The 18725-nt window shown below is 55.4% G+C and overlaps 1 protein-coding gene across 4 annotated transcripts in view; it reads right to left on the bottom strand.

Annotated features, from left to right (window-relative positions):
- Positions 1-1288: 1288 nt before the first annotated feature.
- The window catches only part of DNMT3A (DNA methyltransferase 3 alpha), a 96938-nt gene continuing 79501 nt past the window's right edge, over positions 1289-18725 (bottom strand). For 3 of the 4 annotated variants that reach the window (XM_059660405.1, XM_059660404.1, XM_059660407.1), the window contains 14 exons: positions 18475-18631; positions 18014-18163; positions 17864-17908; positions 17083-17162; positions 16504-16616; positions 16213-16396; positions 15883-15967; positions 13779-13924; positions 12925-13015; positions 12590-12774; positions 11509-11594; positions 9709-9778; positions 8281-8399; positions 1289-7548 (listed from right to left, as the gene is read on the bottom strand). In XM_059660405.1, coding sequence (XP_059516388.1) covers positions 7407-7548; positions 8281-8399; positions 9709-9778; positions 11509-11594; positions 12590-12774; positions 12925-13015; positions 13779-13924; positions 15883-15967; positions 16213-16396; positions 16504-16616; positions 17083-17162; positions 17864-17908; positions 18014-18163; positions 18475-18631 — 1653 coding nt within the window. In that variant the 3' untranslated portion in view covers positions 1289-7406. The remainder of the gene's footprint in view (positions 7549-8280; positions 8400-9708; positions 9779-11508; positions 11595-12589; positions 12775-12924; positions 13016-13778; positions 13925-15882; positions 15968-16212; positions 16397-16503; positions 16617-17082; positions 17163-17863; positions 17909-18013; positions 18164-18474; positions 18632-18725) is intronic. The other variant, XM_059660406.1, reaches the window with a different exon arrangement.

Below are 18725 nucleotides of genomic sequence, written 5' to 3'. Positions count from 1 at the left end.
CTAGTATCTTAAGGAAAAAATACAATTTATAAGGGGAAACGCCAACACAAAGATCTTTATTGCAGCTCTATTTATAGCTAAAATAAAACGCATAGATAGAGAAACAAACTTCCAACAAGGAAATGCCATGCAGACATTAAAGAAAATTCTACATCAACACTGAAAAATATTAAGAAAAAAGTCGGATGAAAGTTAAATGTACATTTACAATTCTGTCAAGAAAAATGCCCATGAAAAAAGCCTGTTATTTTTTTCCCCCTCAAAATTTCCCCTTTGAATGTCTTTCAAAACTGCCAGCAAAGTGGGGCCGCCCAAAACCTCCCCCAAATCTAACATAGTGAAGAAACCTCGAACAGCCCTCCGTTCCGTTCGGGGACGAGACGACTGGCGGATCCTGCTTGGCACTTAGGGGACAGACAGACAGCACGGCACGCCCGGGGTCTTAGAGAGGAGATGGGGGAAGTGCCCCAAGTTTACACGTGCGCACCCCTCTCTGGATGGGGGCGACAGGAGAATAGTGACTGGCAGGCAGAGTCATGAGGACGAAGGAGACGTTGTGTATGGACCCAGGCAGTGAGAGGACCCCCTTGAGCAAGGCCAGCGGTACCCCACATGGCTGTCCAGGGCTTAATGCCCTCGGGGCGGCCCCTGGCCCCCCTGGCCAGGGGTGAAAAAGAAGCTTTCTGCTGCGGGGCTGAATGGGCCGATTTCTGCAGACTGGCGGCCTCATGCAACTCCCCGAATCATCCCCACCCTTGGGCTGGCCCTGGCAGTGTCTGCAAACACTTCTCGATTCTTCCTTCAGACCAAATGCCTCTCCGTTTCAGGGTCTCTTGCACAGCCCAGACTGTCCACCGCCCGGCTGCTCTCCCCTTAGACACCCTCGTGTGTTGGGGAAACCAAAAGTCCTCCAGCTCCTCCGACCAAGACCCGGGCACAGAGCCCTCTCTTGGCACTTAAGGGACTGAAAACTGTCGCTCATCCCAGGACAGAATTCGATTTTCCGGCAAACGTGTCTCCCTGTAACTTATCTCTGAGCTTCGAGTCAACCACACTGTCCTTTTTCCACCCCGTTCGCAGTCCCTACTGAACGTTCAGGCAGGTGATGTTTTAAAGGGGAGCCGCATCCTCTGGGCCCAGAGCTGGTGGTGAACCCTCTGGAGACGGCTGCGAGCAGCCATGTCAGGGGAGAGGAGACGCGAGACAAAAGGACATTATTGCGGCGCTTGTTCCGTTTTTTCTTTTTGCACAAAAACAGTCCATTTATTCAAGTGTTCTCCAGCACAAGTACATTAGAAAGGAGCTTTATTATATTCTTCTGGGCACAAAAAAAAATGTGATGAAGGCGGAACTGACAGACTTTCTACATCGGCTGTACGCACTGACCTCTTTAATTATTTCATAAACAGCTATGTCACGAGCATCACACACAGAGATACAACAGGACACTGGCGGCCGGGCTGGGCACCCGCTCGGGCCCCTCGCACACGCCCCACCCGATGTCCCAGAACCAGACTGTGAAATGTACATTATTATTGTCAATAAATAGAGAAGCAACCCTAAAAAAAAAATAATAATACAGTGGTGAAAGGATGCTGGAACCAGGAGAAAAACAATGAAAGGAAAAGAGAGGAACTGAAGAGAAAAGGGCAGGCGAGGGCCGGGGCGGGCCGGGGCGGGGCGGGGCGGGGCGGCAGTCCTGCATCGAGCCGCGTGGAATGTGGAGTGACAGTGCTCTGCCAACGGAGCCAAAGCGAAATCGTCTGTAACAGGGAACGTTATTACCAAATCAGCTACGGAGTTTATTCTTCAGTATGAATACATGGTTTCCCACAAATAAGCACCCGCTACTTCAATGCCTCAGCTAAAACACATGAAATCGCTCATTTAGTTTTCAAGTACAAAGTTAAAATGCCTTTTTAATAATAATATATCAGAGTAAAATAATAGTCTCTTTTAAACTTCACTACAAGAAAACAAAACAAACAGTCATTGTCCAGACAGCAGACTTAATTTAACAATATATATTTTTAATAAAATGTTTTTAGCACCTTGTTGAGTCACCTCCTCCCTCTGCGTATTCTAAGGAATTTCGGCCTTTTCTTTTGGTGGTGGTTGGTCGTTGGGTTCTAGGGCTGTGCGGCCAAATCAGTCCGTGAAGTGAAATGGGACTAAGGTGAGGCTTTCGATCCCTGCTCACGCCCTCAGGCTCGGGGCTGGAGGCCACTGGACGGGGGTTTGAGAAAGCCGCCCTCCCACGCCCCTCCCGGGAGCGCGTGGGGGGGAGATTTCCAGTTTCAGGAGTCCTTGGGCCTCCGTTCGGGCGAGTTAGCCGGTCACAACTAGCAGAGGGACCTTCCATCCTTGTCCTGGCTGCTTGAGACCTGGTATACGGCCTCCCCCAAACTCCACTGCCTAGAACAGCGACGAGCAAGCGGTCCCCGACCAAAGGCCGCCTCGGCTGGGTCCCTGCAACACACAGGTGCGGGGCGGGCTGCCCTGCTTCCCAAAGACCCCGCCTTCCTTTCCCGAGATGGAAAGATTCGAGAGCTCCTGCCGGACAGCGGAGTCCATCCTCATCTACGCCCTCTCTTCCCGGACCCTCCACACACTGGCCTCAGAGGGAATGGCCAGCCCTCCACACACCTGCCCATCCTGGGCTGGGGGAGGGGCTCGCTGCTTCCCGCCGGAGGCAGGACAACTCCAGGGTCACCTCTACTCACAAGGCCTGGGAGCAACCGGACCGGACAACAGATGACAAATTCAGATCAAAACGGGGCCTGGCTGGAAACTCAGTTCTCACCCAAACCTTGGCTCTGCTGCTCCCCTCACAAAGGAACTGCCTGCCCTCCTCAGACCTCAGTGCCCGTCAGGCCCCAGGGCCCTCGCCCACAGCTCCAGGGGGTGCCTGTATGTTTCCCGGAAAACGACCTCTGAAAGATACCAGGGCCACAGCGACTCTGCACCAAGCAGGGTGGCGACAGGCGCTCACAACCACCTCCAGCATTGACTCCACGTCTACGTCTACCATCAGAGATGTGAGGACGACCGGTTCCAGTTTTCCTACGTCCTTTCCCAGGCGGCCCGCTGAGCTGTCCTTCCTGCTCCTGTTCCAGACCTCCCTGTGTGGAGATGGTGGCTACTCCCACACAGGCGTCCCCAGAATTGCCGGCTAAGCGGGAAGAGCAGGGAGCCAGCCCTCCGTGAGACGACTCCCGTGTCCAACAGTCTTCCCACTGGGTCTGCCTGTCCTGACCTACACCTTCGCGACCCACCAAAAACCACACGGGCATCTCCAACAGCCAACCACTCCCAGGCCTGTCCCCAGAGCTCCGAAGTCCTGCATCCTCTCCCATGAACTTTGCTAACACGATGTCCAATAGCAAGAAGGCTCTGGGGTCTGGACAGAAAACGGATAGGAACACACCACTGTCACCTGCCAACGGCAAATCCGCACCTGCTGCTCCCGCAGCCGGTTCCACGGGGCAAGGGGTAGCACCAGCCAGCCTGAGGCCAACAGGGCCCAGCACTGCCTGCTGGAGACCAGCTTCCTCCTCAGGCCTCGACCGAGGGCTCTGGGGCCCTGGCAGGAGCTGGGCTACCTCCCCAGACCTCTGGCATCACACTCCACTTGGCACCTGCAGTAACTGGGAGGCATCCTCCTCAATCTCGAGAAGCCTGGCTTTCAGGGGTAAACGGGCCTGCTCTTTAGAAAGAAAATGCCACGGGAACATACTCCAGCATCTTCCCTGGGCCGTTTGGTGTCTCCTGCTCCACTGCCTCCACCCTCAGCCTCATCCACAGCAAGTGTAACAACCCCACTTAATCCTCGACCACCGGCCTGTTGGAGCACAGCTCCCCTTTAGCCGGTAACCTGGGCCTGCCCCCAGAAGTCCCCCTATGGTTGGAAGCGGAGTAAGAGCATCCGGGCACGGCCAAGTGGGCCTGTCCCCAAGGTCCGCTGCACGCACCACGTTCTACTGCGGGACTGAGCCCACGGGGTGGCTGGTGATGAACCCTCACCCCCGCGAGGGGCACCTGGTCCATCCTAGGGCCTCGTCAGGCTGCCCCGCCGGGAGGAACATGCGCTCTTAAGGGTCGGCCGCAGCGCACCTCCCTGAGCAAGCTGGCCGGCCGCGCTGATCCTTGGGCTTGCCACCTCCTTGGCTTCCCACACCACCCCTCGGGTGCAGCCTGGGCCATGGGGGAAGGCGAATGCCTTCGCGTGAGCGGCGGACAAAGACCCAGGAGAGCCTGCAAGCTCCAAGTGTCTGCATTGGAAGGCCGCGCCGTCCTGACACTGGGGGCTGGGAAGACCTAGCACTGGCCAGCGGGGGAGGGAGCACCTTGGGCTGCTGCGGCAGCCCTCCTCCCCCAGCCCTCCTAGTGGTGCTGGCCGTCTCCAGGTGCAGAGGGAGCGGCTGGAGCACGAGGAGACGGGTGAGCACCAGTCAGGTACAGGGACTCCAGAGAGGGAGGGGCAAAGGTACCCCTCCTGGCCACTCCAGCCCCCTGGGGGCCCATCACCACCTGCCACCACAGAGCTGGCGGGAAGCAACTGGGTGTGATCTTCAAAGCCAATCTGACAAGGAAATGAGTAGACTGGGGTCCAGAACTAAGCACCCCTAAAAGGAGCAGGACACTGGCTACCGGCTGTGAGCTTACTCCTGAGCAATGAGCAAGGGATTCAAAGCCTTGGTTTAATTTTGTCACCAAATTACTAATTTGCTTGATTCAAAACATGTGGTTCCCTGTCCCATTTTTTTATTTTTACTTTTATTTTTTGAGTGGAAGCCCCTTGGCCAAGACAGACCTGGATGTAATTTCATTTTGGTTGAGGGGAGAATAGGTAGGGGGAGCTGAGGGCTGACTTTACTGGTGCCTAGAGTTGCAGGTCAGTATCACAGTTGCTAACAGAAGAGTCTTTTGACATCACCAGGGGCAAAAGAGAGAGCACGCTACCTGCTAGAGGAGAGCACCTGCTAAAATAAAACCTCCTCCTTTTCCTGCCTTCAGCACCGAGCAACTTCTGGGATTGACAGTCTACCTGCAATCAGGGCAACAGAGGTAAAGAGCTGCAGGGCCGACTCCACAAAGTCCTGACTCCTGGGGGAGTGGCGGGGTGCTCCCTGGCGGTGTGAGTGCATCTGTTATGCATCGGGATGGACATGTTCCTGTGTATGCGTGTGGGATTGACTGGTGTGGGGCTTACGTCTGCAGCGGGACCCGAAGCTCAGCCTCCTGAGCCCCACTTCCCGGTCCCCACTCCATAATATCTCTTATACATGACCCTATCTATTTATATAGTGCCTATCACCATAGGCCGTTTCTAGGGATGCGAACTTGGGACCATGTGCTTGACAGCACACCTCCCAGCCCTGCCGGTCCCAGGAGGTGCCATCCCCCCTCCCATTATAAAATATATATCTCTATATGCCACATATCTACACCCCATCTATCCAGGCAAGCATCCGCCCATTGGGCCCTCACCCTGGAGCCGCCACTGGCGTCCCGCCTACTGCCAACACCAGGCTGCTCGCCTCGGTAGGAAGCGGAACCAAGTGTTGTGCACTTGGGGCTCCGGGTGCTGCTGACTCAGGTTAAGAGCACAGCGATCACCAGACCAAAGCACTAGAAAAGAAATACACACCACTCCAATCACACACACAGGAGAGAGACGCCGGCCCTCCCTCCAGCCCTGACACACACGCCTCCAGAGGAGGGGAAGTAGAAGAGAAGAGGGACGCACCGGAAGGCTGGCCTGGGGGACTCCCGGGCCGCCCACCTGTCGCTGCACCTGGTGGCCCACCTGGCCCGAGGGGTGGGGAGCCAGGGCACCAGGGCCACCCCTAGCTTAGAAGCACCCTGCTCCCCGCACCTTGGTTTGAAACCTTAAGGGGAGGGGGGTGGGTTGGGTTTTTGTGTTCTTAACGAAAAATCTGAAAACAAACATAATTATAACCAGAACCATAAGAATAATAATTATAACGAAAGGTGTCGTCAGCCTCCCCGTATAAAACTGCAGCCTTTGGAGATGACCAAAAACATCACATTCCAGGGCCAGAAGCCACCTTGTGCACAGAGGGCGGATGGTGGGGCCTCATAAAAGAACACACAAAAGGCGACTTTAGACAGGAAAGCACCAGTACGTTTTGTATGTTTTTTTATTCGCTCCAGGTGGGGTTTTTAACGGTCACTTTCCCACACTCTGGATCAGTTCTGATCCCACCACGGGGAGCCCTCAGATCGGCTAATGTGAAAAACTTGGAAGGGAGACCCCTTATCCTGCCATCTTGCTGAGGGAGTCTCCTTTTTTTGGGAGAGAAAAAAAAAAATCAAAAGGTTATTGCGTGATCCTGGATGAATCCCGCTCTCAGCTGTCCACGGTCCCGACCACCTCCTCTCACCCCCTTTTTGGCAGGGAGAAGCAGGGCAACGCGGCCCCCAAACCGTCCTTCACCCCCGTGGCACGCCAAGGGGAAAAGCCACCTGGGTGGTGATGGACCTTCTCCCCCTCTCCATCCTTGATTAAAACCCTTTGCGCATAAGGCAACATGGAAGCTGATGTTTTTACTCATCTCGCTGTTTGAAAGCACCATTATGAAGTCAGGTTGTACAGTAGTTAACAGTACCTTTTATATATATATCTCATATCTATCATATATATATAAACTGTAAACAAGAGGTAACAGCGGCTCTAGAAACTGGTTTTCTTCAAGGTTCCCTGTGTGGTAGGCACCTGAAATACTGTATAAAAGGGTCTTGTGGTTCCTCTCCCTGCTGCTAGTTGGGCTCTGCTTCGCATGACCAGGAATGGTGCTAGCAAGACAGCTCAGCGGCTGGGAGGGGTCTCGGCCTCCTGAGTGTGTCTCTCCTTTCCGCCCCCTGCTTGTGCTCCTATCTGATCAGGCTAGAGACAACAACAAAAAGATATATAGTAAAAAAAAAAAAAAAAATCCAATACCAATATATAAATTTCCATAGAATTTCCTTTTTTTCCTTCTCTCTCCGCAAGGTATTGTTACTATGTTTTGTTGTTAATTTTTGCTGCAATAAACCCTCTTGTTTCAGTCACAGCAAGAAACAAAAACCCAAACAAACAGAAAACCCCTCTGAAAAGAGTAGAAAACAAAAGATCTGACCAAAAAAAAGGGGGGGGGGAGGGGCTAGGGAACATGATATTGTTTTTAAATAGGACTAAAGATTAACATTGAAAAACCAGATGATGTCCAACCCTTTTCACCAGGCAAAGCCCTCCGGTGTTTCCGCCTCTGGTTTTTGTTTTAAATTCCTTTCTCTTCTGGGTGCTGATACTTCTTTCCATCCTCATGTTCTTTGTGGTTTTTTTGTGTGTTTTTTTTTGTTTTTTTTAACTGTATCACTACCTCAGTTTGCCCTCATGTCCCTTACACACAAGCAAAATATTCCTTCAGCGGAGCGAAGAGGTGGCGGATGACCGGCACGCTCCACGACCGGCCCAGCAGTCTCTGCCTCGCCAAGCGGCTCATGTTGGAAACGTCGGTATAGTGGACAGGGAAGCCGAACACCCTGGGGAAAAGAGGCAGAGGGCGGGGTGAGCGCTGGCGCATGGGATTCTGGGGGATCTTCGCTCCTCTGTCACCCACTCAAGACTCGGACAGCCCGCTGCTGTCTGTGGATTTGAAGCTAGGTAAGATAACCGTGGCCGAGAGAGTTACGACACGGTAGAAGCAAAGTCAGGATTTGTGAGAACACCTTCAGGACAAGGCGGCACCTGAGATTTAGATCTGCAGTGGGCACCTGAAGTCTGAAAGTAATGACTATACACCCCAATACCTTCCCCCCAAGAGGGAGGAGAACTCTTGTCTGACTCCACGCCCTCCAGGAGTTCCCGCCTGCTTCTTGTTTGTGTAAGTGGTCTGGCTGGCTAAGTGGCCGTTACACTGAGAATGAAGAGGTCATCTTGTCCCTGAGTCCAGCTTGCACCCAGTCAGGGTGCTCAGGCCGGAAGGCCCACCTGGTCCTGTGCTGCCCTGGTTTGTGAGGCACCTAAAGGAGCAGCACGAGATAAGATGCTCCTGAGCCGCCGTGTTTCCTGGAGCTGCAGGACCCCCGGGACCCAAGGCCCCCGTGGACTGATTTCTAGATGCCTCACTGTGGGACCATCCTCAGGAATCGGCCACGTCAGGAAATGCCTGGGTACCCACTGCTCAGGTGGCATCTGTGCAAGACGCCAGCCTGGCCGGGAGAGACCCCCTCCCGCCAGGACAGCCCCGTGACCCCAGCCCAGGCCTTGGGTACCTTTCCATTTCAGTGCACCATAAGATGTCCTCTTTCTCATTCATGAAGACGGGGAAATGCTGGTCTTTGCCCTGCTTTATGGAGTTCGACCTCGTGGTGATGGTCCTCACTTTGCTGAACTAGAAGACGAGGAAAGAGGAACGAGCACTCATTCGCTGGTCATGCATCTGCCACGTGTGCCAGGTGCTTGCCAGGGACTGGCCAAAGTGGGCCTCTGCAGCCCCCACTGCCCTGCTCTTCCTCCTACTCTGCGGTCACCCCGCCATCCTAGTCCAATCCTGCCGGCCAAGGGCTGGAGATATAGCAGCTGGAGCCACTGTCCTTCCTAAGTCCTCCAAGAACTGCTTCCTTCATAAGAGTAGTGACTTGCAGGCAAAAAGATGCCAGATCGCTCCGGCTCAAGATACACAATTGCCGAAACCGGTTTGGCTCAGTGGATAGAGCTTCGGCCTGCGGACTGAAGGGTCCCGGGTTCGATTCCGGTCAAGGGCATGTACCTGGGTTGCGAGCATGTCCCCAGTAGGAGATGGGCAGGAGGCAGCTGATCGATGTTTCTCTCTCATCGATGTTTCTAACTTTCTATCTCTCTCCCTTCCTCTCTGTAAAAAATCAATAAAATATATATTTAAAAAAAAAAAAGATACACAATTGCTGGTCCCTGCTCTCAGGGAACCTGATGCCTGGTGCACGCACTCGGGGAGATTTCTACAGAGTGAAACGGAGCTTCCACATCACAGGAGAGTCGCTGCTGTGGAAACTCACGCAATAGGTCCTGGCCAAAAAATTTAAACACCCTTGCAGAACTAGGGACCTTGGCAAAGGTTTCTCAGTGTCTGCCTCCCATGGGACACCAAGCAGTGCTTAACAAGGGAGGGCAGAAGGCCAGCAATGACTTCTGATCTCTCTCTCTCTGCCTTCCAGACCTTCCTCTAGATCAGAGGTTCTCAACCTTCCTAATGCCGTGACCCTTTAATATAGTTCCTCATGTTGTGGTGACCCCCAACCATAAAATTATTTTCGTTGCTACTTCCTAACTGCAATGTTGCTACTGTTATGAATTGTAATGTAAATATCTGATATGCAGGATGTATTTTCATTGTTACAAATTGAACATAATTAAAGCATAGTGATTAACCACAACAACAGTATGTAATTACATATGGGTTTTCCGATGGTCTTAGGTGACCCCTGTGAAAGGGTCGTTCGACCCCCAAAGGGGTCACGACCCACAGGTTGAGAACCGCTGCTCTAGATCCTCCCCTCAGGCCAACTGCATGAATGACCCCGTATCACCCCTAAATTGCACCCCCCATGCTGGCTGCACCCAGAGCTCTAGAGGGCAGGCTCACAGCCCTGGTGGCTGCTCTACCGCATCCCGCCCTCTGCCCTTCTCCCTACCGCCCAGCAGAGGGCCCCGACGCGGCTCACCTTGGCTATTCTGCCGTGTTCCAGACACTCCTGCAGCTCCAGCTTGTCATTCACAGTGGATGCCAACGGCCTAGGAGGCAGAACAGAGGAGGTGACAACGGGACCCAGGAGGACAGGGACACACCGGGCAGTGCTGACCCAGCAGCCATCTGACTCACACAGGCCAGCAAAGGGGGTCCTGTCTCCCACCTTGTTGTAAGCCCTTCCCACCCCCCAGGAAACACACACATACACTGCAGCCACCCGCGGACACAAATCCACCAAGTATTAACCCTTGAAAGGCAAATTCAAAAGTGGCCTCAAACTACAAATAAGCATGTCACACCTGCCCAGAAGGGGGAAAACCCAAATGTTTTTATTTTTACATCAGTTATTTTAACCGAGTTTTAAAAGGATTCAACAAAGCAAGCTTCGGGGGGCGACAGAATGCTGTGTATCTTGATTATGGTGACAGTTACATGGGTGTGCACACTGGATGGAATTCATTGAACTGTGCACCTTAAATGTAAGTTAAAAAGACAAATTTTGCGCAGTCCCCTGAAGACTAACATTCTGTGACTTCCCAGAGGGCAGACCAGATCACTGAACACCGCCTCCAGCACAGGCCTTTTCTGACCTTTAGAAATACTCAATGAAGGCTTCACTGAGCAGTCAATGTCTCAGTGTGGGAACCTCGGACCCGCACCCAATAGCGCCTCCAGGCTCCTCTCAGCTTATGCGTGCATACGTACACACACACACACACACACACACACACACACGCACACGCGTCTCTACCTGGTCCCACCTGGTCTCCCCGCTCCTCCTGGAAGCTCAGAGTTGTAGAATTTTAGAGTTGGAAGAAACAGGTGGGAATAATTCCCTAGGATCAAGGTGTGTGGCTTCATGAAAATGCTAGACTATACTGTCCTGTCCATTTTCCCAACACACACATCCATCTTGGGAAATTTGGGGGGACACTCAGAGTTTTCAGATCAGCTGCCCCACTGGCCCATCTCCTCCCCATCAACAAGCCCTTGCAAAAGACAGCAGCCCTGCCGAACGGGGACGGGCCTGAGGAAGTTCCTACCACTTCATGCAAATGACAGAGAGGGAGATTACACAGCTGAGGCCAGATCAAATGATGTTTCCAATTTGCAAGTATTCTCCAGGAGGCTTAGAATCCACTCAGAACATTCTGGAAAATATTCCCTCCATAAGAGATGTCTGGAGTGGGTGGACCTCACGCTGCTTTTCAGCTGCTTTCAACCAGAATCCCTCTCCTCACAGGCCCTTTATACAGTGCAATTATTGCACAGAAGAAATGAAATTTTCTTCATTCCTGGATATTAAAATCTATCCGTGTGACTGAATGAAGAGCATCCTTCCAGCAAAAGACCTGGAACCAACTGAGTGTGGACAAGTGAGGCGGGGCTTCAAACCTGCAAGGCGCTGCTTCAAGATTCCCTCCCTGGACCGGCACATGGTTGGGTGTGGGCACCTCCTTCCCACCCCAACCCCTCTCTCCATGACTTGACCTCAGGAGACTGAAGACATCGCCCGTGTAGGAGAACCTGCAATTCAACTCAGCAGCACGCCGGTCTCCCCCTGGGAAGGGCACACTCTTAACGGGCCTCCTTTCCACGCTTGGTGTTGGTTTCTCGGGCAAGTATTTTCTCTACCCTGACGCCCCTCCCTCAAGAACAGGGCAGAGCTGGCCCGAGAAGCCCACTCGGGACGCCCACTCGGGACCCCCGCTCCGGGCTGTCCTGCCTGCAGACGCCAACCCGCAGCCATCCCAGGCCCGGAGCTCTCACCAACCTGTTCATACCAGGAAGGTTCCCCCAGAAGTAGCGGGCCCTGTGTGCGGCTGACACTTCTTTGGCATCAATCATCACAGGGTTGGACTATAAAACAGGAGGGAGATTAACGATGAGCGAGAGAGGACCAGGAAACGGCGCCAGGAATTTCTGCGAGTTCGGAGCCCAGAAGCCTCAGAGGCTCAGGCTTCTCTCTGAGGAGGCCACACGCCGGGGCGGCCTGAAGCCACCAGGAAAAGCCAGCATGAGACGTGGCCACATTCCACCAGCTCTTACCGGAACCTCAGAGACCAGCACATACCAGCGGAACATTCTGTGACGATGGGAATGTCCGCTGTGTGCACTGCCCACCAGCAGTCCCTGCCCACCCGCCGCGGGGGGCTAATGAGTACCTGAAACGAGGTGAGTGTGACTGAGGAATTTTAACGTTTATTTAAGTATCACACGTGGCCAATGGGGCTTTGTGAGACAAAGTTCCAGCAACGGTGCAGATGTTCACTGTACACCCCGATTGTGAGCCAGACAGGCAACTCGCAGTGACAGAACAGCAGCTGCGATGTTACCCATCCCGAGGCCGGGAGCGTGGGCTTGAGCTCCCGGACCGCCCACCCCCGAGGCTGCCTCTGCACAGAAACCCTCTGTGCAAAGCTCAGACCGGGCTCGGTGCTGAGCCGGGCCCGCACTGAGACAGGTCCTGTTTCCTTCCCAGGTGTCAGAGAGCATCTGTCACAGCTGCTGAGGAGTGAGCTGAACCATTGATTCTGCCATCTCCTAGGCTCCCCCCGAGAAACACCACACAGAACCCAACCCTGGGAGTGGGCCCCCCACCCCCTTTACACTCAGGTCTTTCAAGCCCTAAGCCGTATACCTCCCCCGAGAGAGAGACCCCGAGTTCTCTCGGGGGGACCTCTAACAATGCTTCCTCCCCATCTCACTGGGAAGCCCCAAGCTTCCCAAATGGGCCCTTTGCAAAGCAGAAGCCCCCAGCCCCCCGCCCCACAATGCAGATGAGACAGGGACAAAGCGGCTGTCCAAGGCGGAAGCCGTTAGTGAGCCGGCCAAACCAAGGGTGCTGGCTATACCTCGAGAAATCGTGAGATGTCCCTCTTGTCACTAACGCCCATGGCCACCACATTCTCAAAGAGCCAGAAGAAGGGGCGGTCATCTCCCTCCTTGGGCCGCGCGTCATGCAGGAGGCGGTAGAACTCAAAGAAGAGCCGGCCAGTGCCCTCTGAGAGGCGGGAGAGAAAGCCGTCAGCTGGGCTGTCTGCAGAGACAGTGGTGTGGCTAGGGCACGGGGCGGGTAAGGGAGGGCAGGGCCAGTGGGAGTAGCCTTCCCAGGGCAGAAATGACCGAGTAGGAAACCTACGTGCAGAAGCACCAGCCGAGAAGGCGGCCAGGCGAGCACGGCACCTACCGTAGAGTCCCTTGCGGGCAGGGTTGACGATGGAGAGGTCATTGCACGGACTGCCCCCAATCACCAGGTCGAACGGGCCCCACTCCTGGATCTGAGAGGATAAAGGGAATGTAATCGGCTTACTGTCCAGAGACAGAGACAGAAAGAAGAGAGAAATTATCTGTGAATTTGGCAAAAAAGTGCCTGGACGCGGGGAGAGGAGACCCGGCTGCTTTGTGCGCTCACCACCTACACACATTCATGCACATAGACTACGCACACGCACACACCCTCTGTGCAGCCATGGGCCAGGCCCCGAGGCCCTCCGGGCTCAGTTTCCTCTACAATAAAGTGGAGGGTCACAGCTGGATAATCGGAGGCCAGCAGGGAAGCCAGTGTTCCCAGCAGGGAAGGCAGCCCCTCGCGAGAAGGCTGACGTGAAGGTGCTGTGTGCTCTGCACACTCTGGGCAGGGTGTCTGCGCCATCTCAACGCCCGTCAGCATTCCTGAGGGCCCAGAGTCTCAGGGGTAGACACAGATACCAGAGGGCAGAGGGTCACTTAGTCAAGACTCCGCCGGACACCCTGAGAAACGGAGGCTGGTAAAGCTGTCGCCAGAAGTATGAGGACAGGCACCTCACCGCCGTCCTAAGCGCTCAACTAAAAAGGGCCCTGCAATTAGCCTGAGCCCCAAATTCCCATTTCACTCTGCCCGTGAGCCTCAAAACAAGGAGGAACACAGAAGAGGGACAGGAAGAGAGGCTGGGAAAACAGGGAAAGGAAAATAAATGAACGAAACGCAAGGGGGCTGGTGCTGCCCCAGGAGCTGAGTGCGAGGTGCAGAGAAGGCGGGACGGGACCCCAGCACTGACATACATGCTTCTGCGTGACGCTGCGGACGTCCCCGACGTACATGATCTTCCCCTGGTGCCGCACCATGCCCACCGTGATGGAGTCCTCGCACACCTCCGAGGCGATGTAGCGGTCCACCTGAATGCCCAGGTCCTTCAGCACCAGGAGCCCTGCGCCAGCCGGAGAAGAGCGCGGTCACCTCCGGCAGCAGGTCTCGGCCGGGAGCCCTCCGGCCAGCCCGACACACGCGTCAGCGATGGCCTGAGCCCTGCCCTGCCCAGGAAGCTGCCTGAAATCCTCCGAACCAACTGAACATCAATGACAGAGACACTGAGGCTGCTTCATGTCTAGCTTGATCTACTTCAAAGGTGGTCAAAGGCCAGGACAGACCAGCCGGACAGGAGGCGGTTTCAGGATCCAGGGAGAACAGCAGCCGAGTTTTGGTGGCCTCCTCTTTGCTGTGTCTCCATCTTTCACACACTGGTCCTTCCTTATCGCTTCTTTCCCCCACACAGCTCATCCTGCTGCAACTCTCCCCATCCTTCAAACCCATGCTACCTGCTCTGAAAATGTTTCAGCAACGCCCGCCCCTCCCCTACTCCGTCAGCCCCCAGCACCCTGCATCCCTCTCCACCTCATTAGAGCAGTGAGTATTCCTAATTCAGCTTTTCTCTTGGGCTACGAATGTCTTTAAGACGGAGTAAGAGTATGAGGGCTCATCCCAACTCACTACAGGCACTTCCTTACCACAATCCCTCACCAGTGCTTGCTGAATTAACCCTTTGCGGTCCAACGTTATTTCTGGAATTCAAACAGTCTGGTCCAAATTAATTGACGGGATTGAATGTTGAACTTTTTAATGTTCTTATTGCTCGACGTTGGACCTGCTCCTAGCGCCTGGTCTGTCGGGTCAGCCGCGAGGTTGGACCGAAAAGGGTTAAGGCAAGGAAACAATGAGAACAGAGCTGGCAGCTTCAGGAGAAAGAGGCTACTGTGCTGCCTTTCTTTCCCCTGCGCCCAGCAGACCCCCACACCAAGGAGCTTCTACAGCCTCCTGAGCTGCGACAGGGTCCCCGAAGGCCTCGAGGTTCTAGCCTGTGAAACCAACGCTGCACACGAACCTCTCGGTTTATAGAACATGGGCACCGAGATGAAAACATCAGACAAACATCTGGTGTGGGATGCCACCCCTATGCTGGCCCTCTGGCCAAGGTCCAAGGGCTCAGACTGTCCATCTCCCTCTGGTCACATGAAGGCAGGTTCTGAGGAGAGCGACTCCCTTCGGAGGAACGGAGGAGCCCAGCCTGGGAGGAGGCCCGAGGGGGAGACAGATGTGTCAGTGCCACCTTCCGCGAGGGCTGTCTGGCAAGGTCAAGAACCACATGAAGAAAACAGCACCTACAGTGACCCAGCACGCCCTCAAAGACAACGGCTAACGTACAGAACAGAACGAGTGTGTATAGGGAGGCCTATCACAGCACTGCTCGCAACAGCGAAAACACTAGTCCCCGACCCACGGAGGATTAAATTAATCTCGGTGCTTTCACTCAATGGCACCTTATGCGGCACTTACAAATGAAGAATGTAGTTCTCTACTGACTGACATGAGAAAGTCTCACAACATCATAACTGAAAAGGCGAGTTACAACACTACACATTTTACCGCCCCTCTGTTTTATCTATGTACGATTACATAAACGCACACACACAAATCTAACACGACATTCACCAAAACACTAATCACAGGCTTAGGGGCAATTTAGATATTCTCTGCTCTCTCGGTTATAGATTGTTTTTTTACTGCGACTTCAAATGAAAACACAACACAAGGGCCATGTTTTTGTTTTGGTCGCCGTCTGCCCTTTGAGGCTTTGTGAAAACCGCCAATGACCTCTCAGTCACGCCGTCCTCGGCCGGGAAGCTCCCCCCATTAAGGAAAGTGCCCACCGGACACGCTGGTTTGCCACTGATTTTACTTCCCAATGAACAGTTTCCCCTGCAGGGTGAGGCTTTAGCAGTGGTGATGCTCACTACGGTTCTGTCTGGTCAGAGTTGAATACACGCATCCCCCCCAGAGCTGCCCGTCCCAGGAGGAGGGCGCAGCCCCTCTCGGACCCGTGCTGCTCACCTGTAGCGATTCCGTCAAACAGAGACAGCACCCGGATGGGCTTCCTCTTCTCGGCTGGGACAGGTGGGTAAACCTTCGGAGGGTCCTAGGCAGGGAGCACAACAGGCCAGGTGAGTGCCTGGGCGTGTTCCCAGCTCTGCCCGCCCTCCCAGCCCCGTGAGCGTGATCGGCGTTCTGACCCCGCACAGCCAGCGCGCGGCTCGGGCACCGCTGCTCATCGCCCGGCCCCACGACCCACGGAAGCACCATCGCTTCAGCTGGTCCGCCCTCCAGCTCCGGCAGGTAGGAGTGGGTGCAGAGAGTTCAGAGCAGGCCCAGGCCGGCACTCACAAATTCCTGGTCGTGGTTGTTGGCGAAGAACATCTGCAGCCGCGAGGGCCAGTCGTCCCGCCTCCGCAGCAGCCCGTAGGTGCCCTTGTGCCCGCACATGTAGCAGTTCCAAGGGTCTTCTTTAATGGCTGCCTGGGCGGCGCCGGGCCCCACCAAGAGATCCACGCACTCCACGCAAAAGCACCTGGAAGGAAGCCCAGTGTAGCAGCGGGACTCCCAGGCCCAGGCCAGTCCTGGATGGAGCACGGCTGGGCAGGTGGGCAGTGGGAGCCCAAGGTGGGGGCCCCTCACCTGCAGCAGTTGTTGTTCCCGCACATGAGCACCTCACGCCCCCCACAGCAGATGGTGCAGTAGGACTGGTAGCCGTCGTCGTCGTACTGGTACGCGCACTCCAGGAAGCAGTTCTGGAGGGCAGGTGGCAGTCAGACCCTCCGCAAGCCCCGGGAACCCTGACTCAGCCCTGGAGACATGACCCTGCCACCCATCCAACCAGGGTCTGGCCTAAACCACAGATCGGGGAAGGGGCCAGCAGGTGTCCTGGCCCCAGCAGTGGACAGCAGCAAGGAGGCCTGGGCGAAGGCTGGGGAGGGAGCGGCACCCTTTGCCCCTAGCTCTTCCTCTGGGCCCTGAGGGCGCAGCAACCCACCCGCCAGTCGGCTTGTCCTCCTCCCTTCACTAGTGCCTGGGGGGTGGAGTCCACGTCTGGGGACTGGGATGGGTGTTACAGGAGGAAGACTTTCAGGAGGAAAAATAATGGCAAGTCAACCTTTGAAGCCCAAATGTCTGTTTATTAGAGCTTTCTGCTTCCGCAGCTAACGCTGGGTCACAGTCAGGCCAGGGGGCAGGAGGTGGCATCCCCAGCAGCCCTACCTTGCAGTTTTGGCACATTCCTCCGATGAAGAGAGGGTGTTCCAGGGTGACGTTGAGGCTCCCACAAGAGATGCAAATGTCTGGAAAGCAGAGAAAGCAGAGTGAGCGGCACTGCAGGGCCCCCTCTTGCCTCGGACCAGAGCCAGCTCCAGGAAAGCTACAAAAAGGGGGCGTGCTGGAGCTGCCTCGGGCAACAGGGAGGCACTGGGGCCCCGTTTCAGAAGCCCTGTCCTCTCTCAGAGCATCGATGCCACCATCCAGGAGTGGCATCATACAGGGACAGGAACCGCCAAGGAGAACGGGGCCCTGCCCTGGGTATGGGGGTGGTCCTTGGCAGACCTTACGTCCTGGGCCCCTGCCCCATCCTCCCCAGGCCTGAGGGCCCTGAGCCTGACACACCATCACTAGGCCAAGGGAGACAGACGTGGGATGCGAATGACCGCTGGACGAGAGAAGGTGATGAGAGATGTAAGGCCAGAAGGTCAGGTTCAGGCAAATTCAATCGAATACAAGAGGGGCTCCCCTCTGGGGCCCACTGGAGTGCCCCAAATCCTAATACCAGCCGACACCATCGACAGGTCGGTCAGATTCTGGCACCAGAAGACAGACGTGTGTGTGATGCAGGCTGGAGGTGGTGACACATGCAGGACTGACCCTGTGACTGAGTACTGATGTCCCAGTCCAGCCTTTCTCAGCAGCCATGCCTCTGCCCCAGGCAGCCCACTAGGAGCCAGCCCCCCTGCCCGTCCCAGGGAGTCGGTGTCCAGTGCATTGGACTCACCCTCGATGTTCCGGCACTTCTGCCGCACCTCGTACACCAGCCGCTCTGCGGAGGGAGGGAAGCCCAGCATCAGAGGAAGCGAGAGGGCCTCACCCACTCCTCTGAATGCCAGCCTCGCCGCGCCACTCTCTCCAGAGCCAGGCTAACTACCTCTTGTGCGTTCGTCGATAATCTCCTTCACCTTGGGCTTCTCGGTTGTGCTCTTCCGGGGCTTTTTGGCTGGTGGGGGTGGCGCATAGGCAGCTGCCTCGGGTTCAACCCACATGTCTGTGTAAACTTCTTTGTAGGGGTTCTTCTCCTCTGGATGGGAAAAGCAGGGAATGAGGTCACGGTTCCCAGCTGACAAGGAATCCCAGCTCCCTCTCCTCCCCCATTCCACCCATAATGGGGTGCAGCCTGGTCCCCGCCATGTTCCTTGCTCTCGACTCTCTGGTGCCAGCAGGCCAATGGGGAGCATGTTATTCTGAGTCCCAGAGCAGTACCACCCTACCCGACCCCAGGGGAGGGAGACCATGGCCCATCGATGGAGGCCTGGGCAGCCCTCCCGCAGCATGGCTTCCGCAGGCCTGGCTGGCAGGGGCCAGAAGGCTAGGCTGGGCCCCCGTGCTGACCTTCCGGTGGTTCCAGGCCCTTGGGGCCAGAGGGCTGGAACCCTCCGAGGGCCCATTCGATCATCTGCTTGTTCTGCACCTCCACGGCCTTGGCAGTGTCGCTCTCATCGCTGTCATGGCACGCTGGGAACAGCTTCCCGGCTCGGCTGCTGGCCACCTGGGGGGCGACAAGCATGGAGGGTTGGAGGGACAGGCTGGAGGGCAGGCTCCCAGTAACAAGGGTGGGAGAAGGTGCAAGGAAGGGGAGGATG

This window comes from Myotis daubentonii, chromosome 12 (assembly GCF_963259705.1).
Source record: "Myotis daubentonii chromosome 12, mMyoDau2.1, whole genome shotgun sequence".
In the NCBI taxonomy this organism is placed as follows: Eukaryota; Metazoa; Chordata; class Mammalia; order Chiroptera; family Vespertilionidae; genus Myotis; species Myotis daubentonii.
The sequence above is the reverse complement of the archived record's forward strand: the minus strand, read 5'-3'. Positions and strand labels throughout refer to the sequence as shown.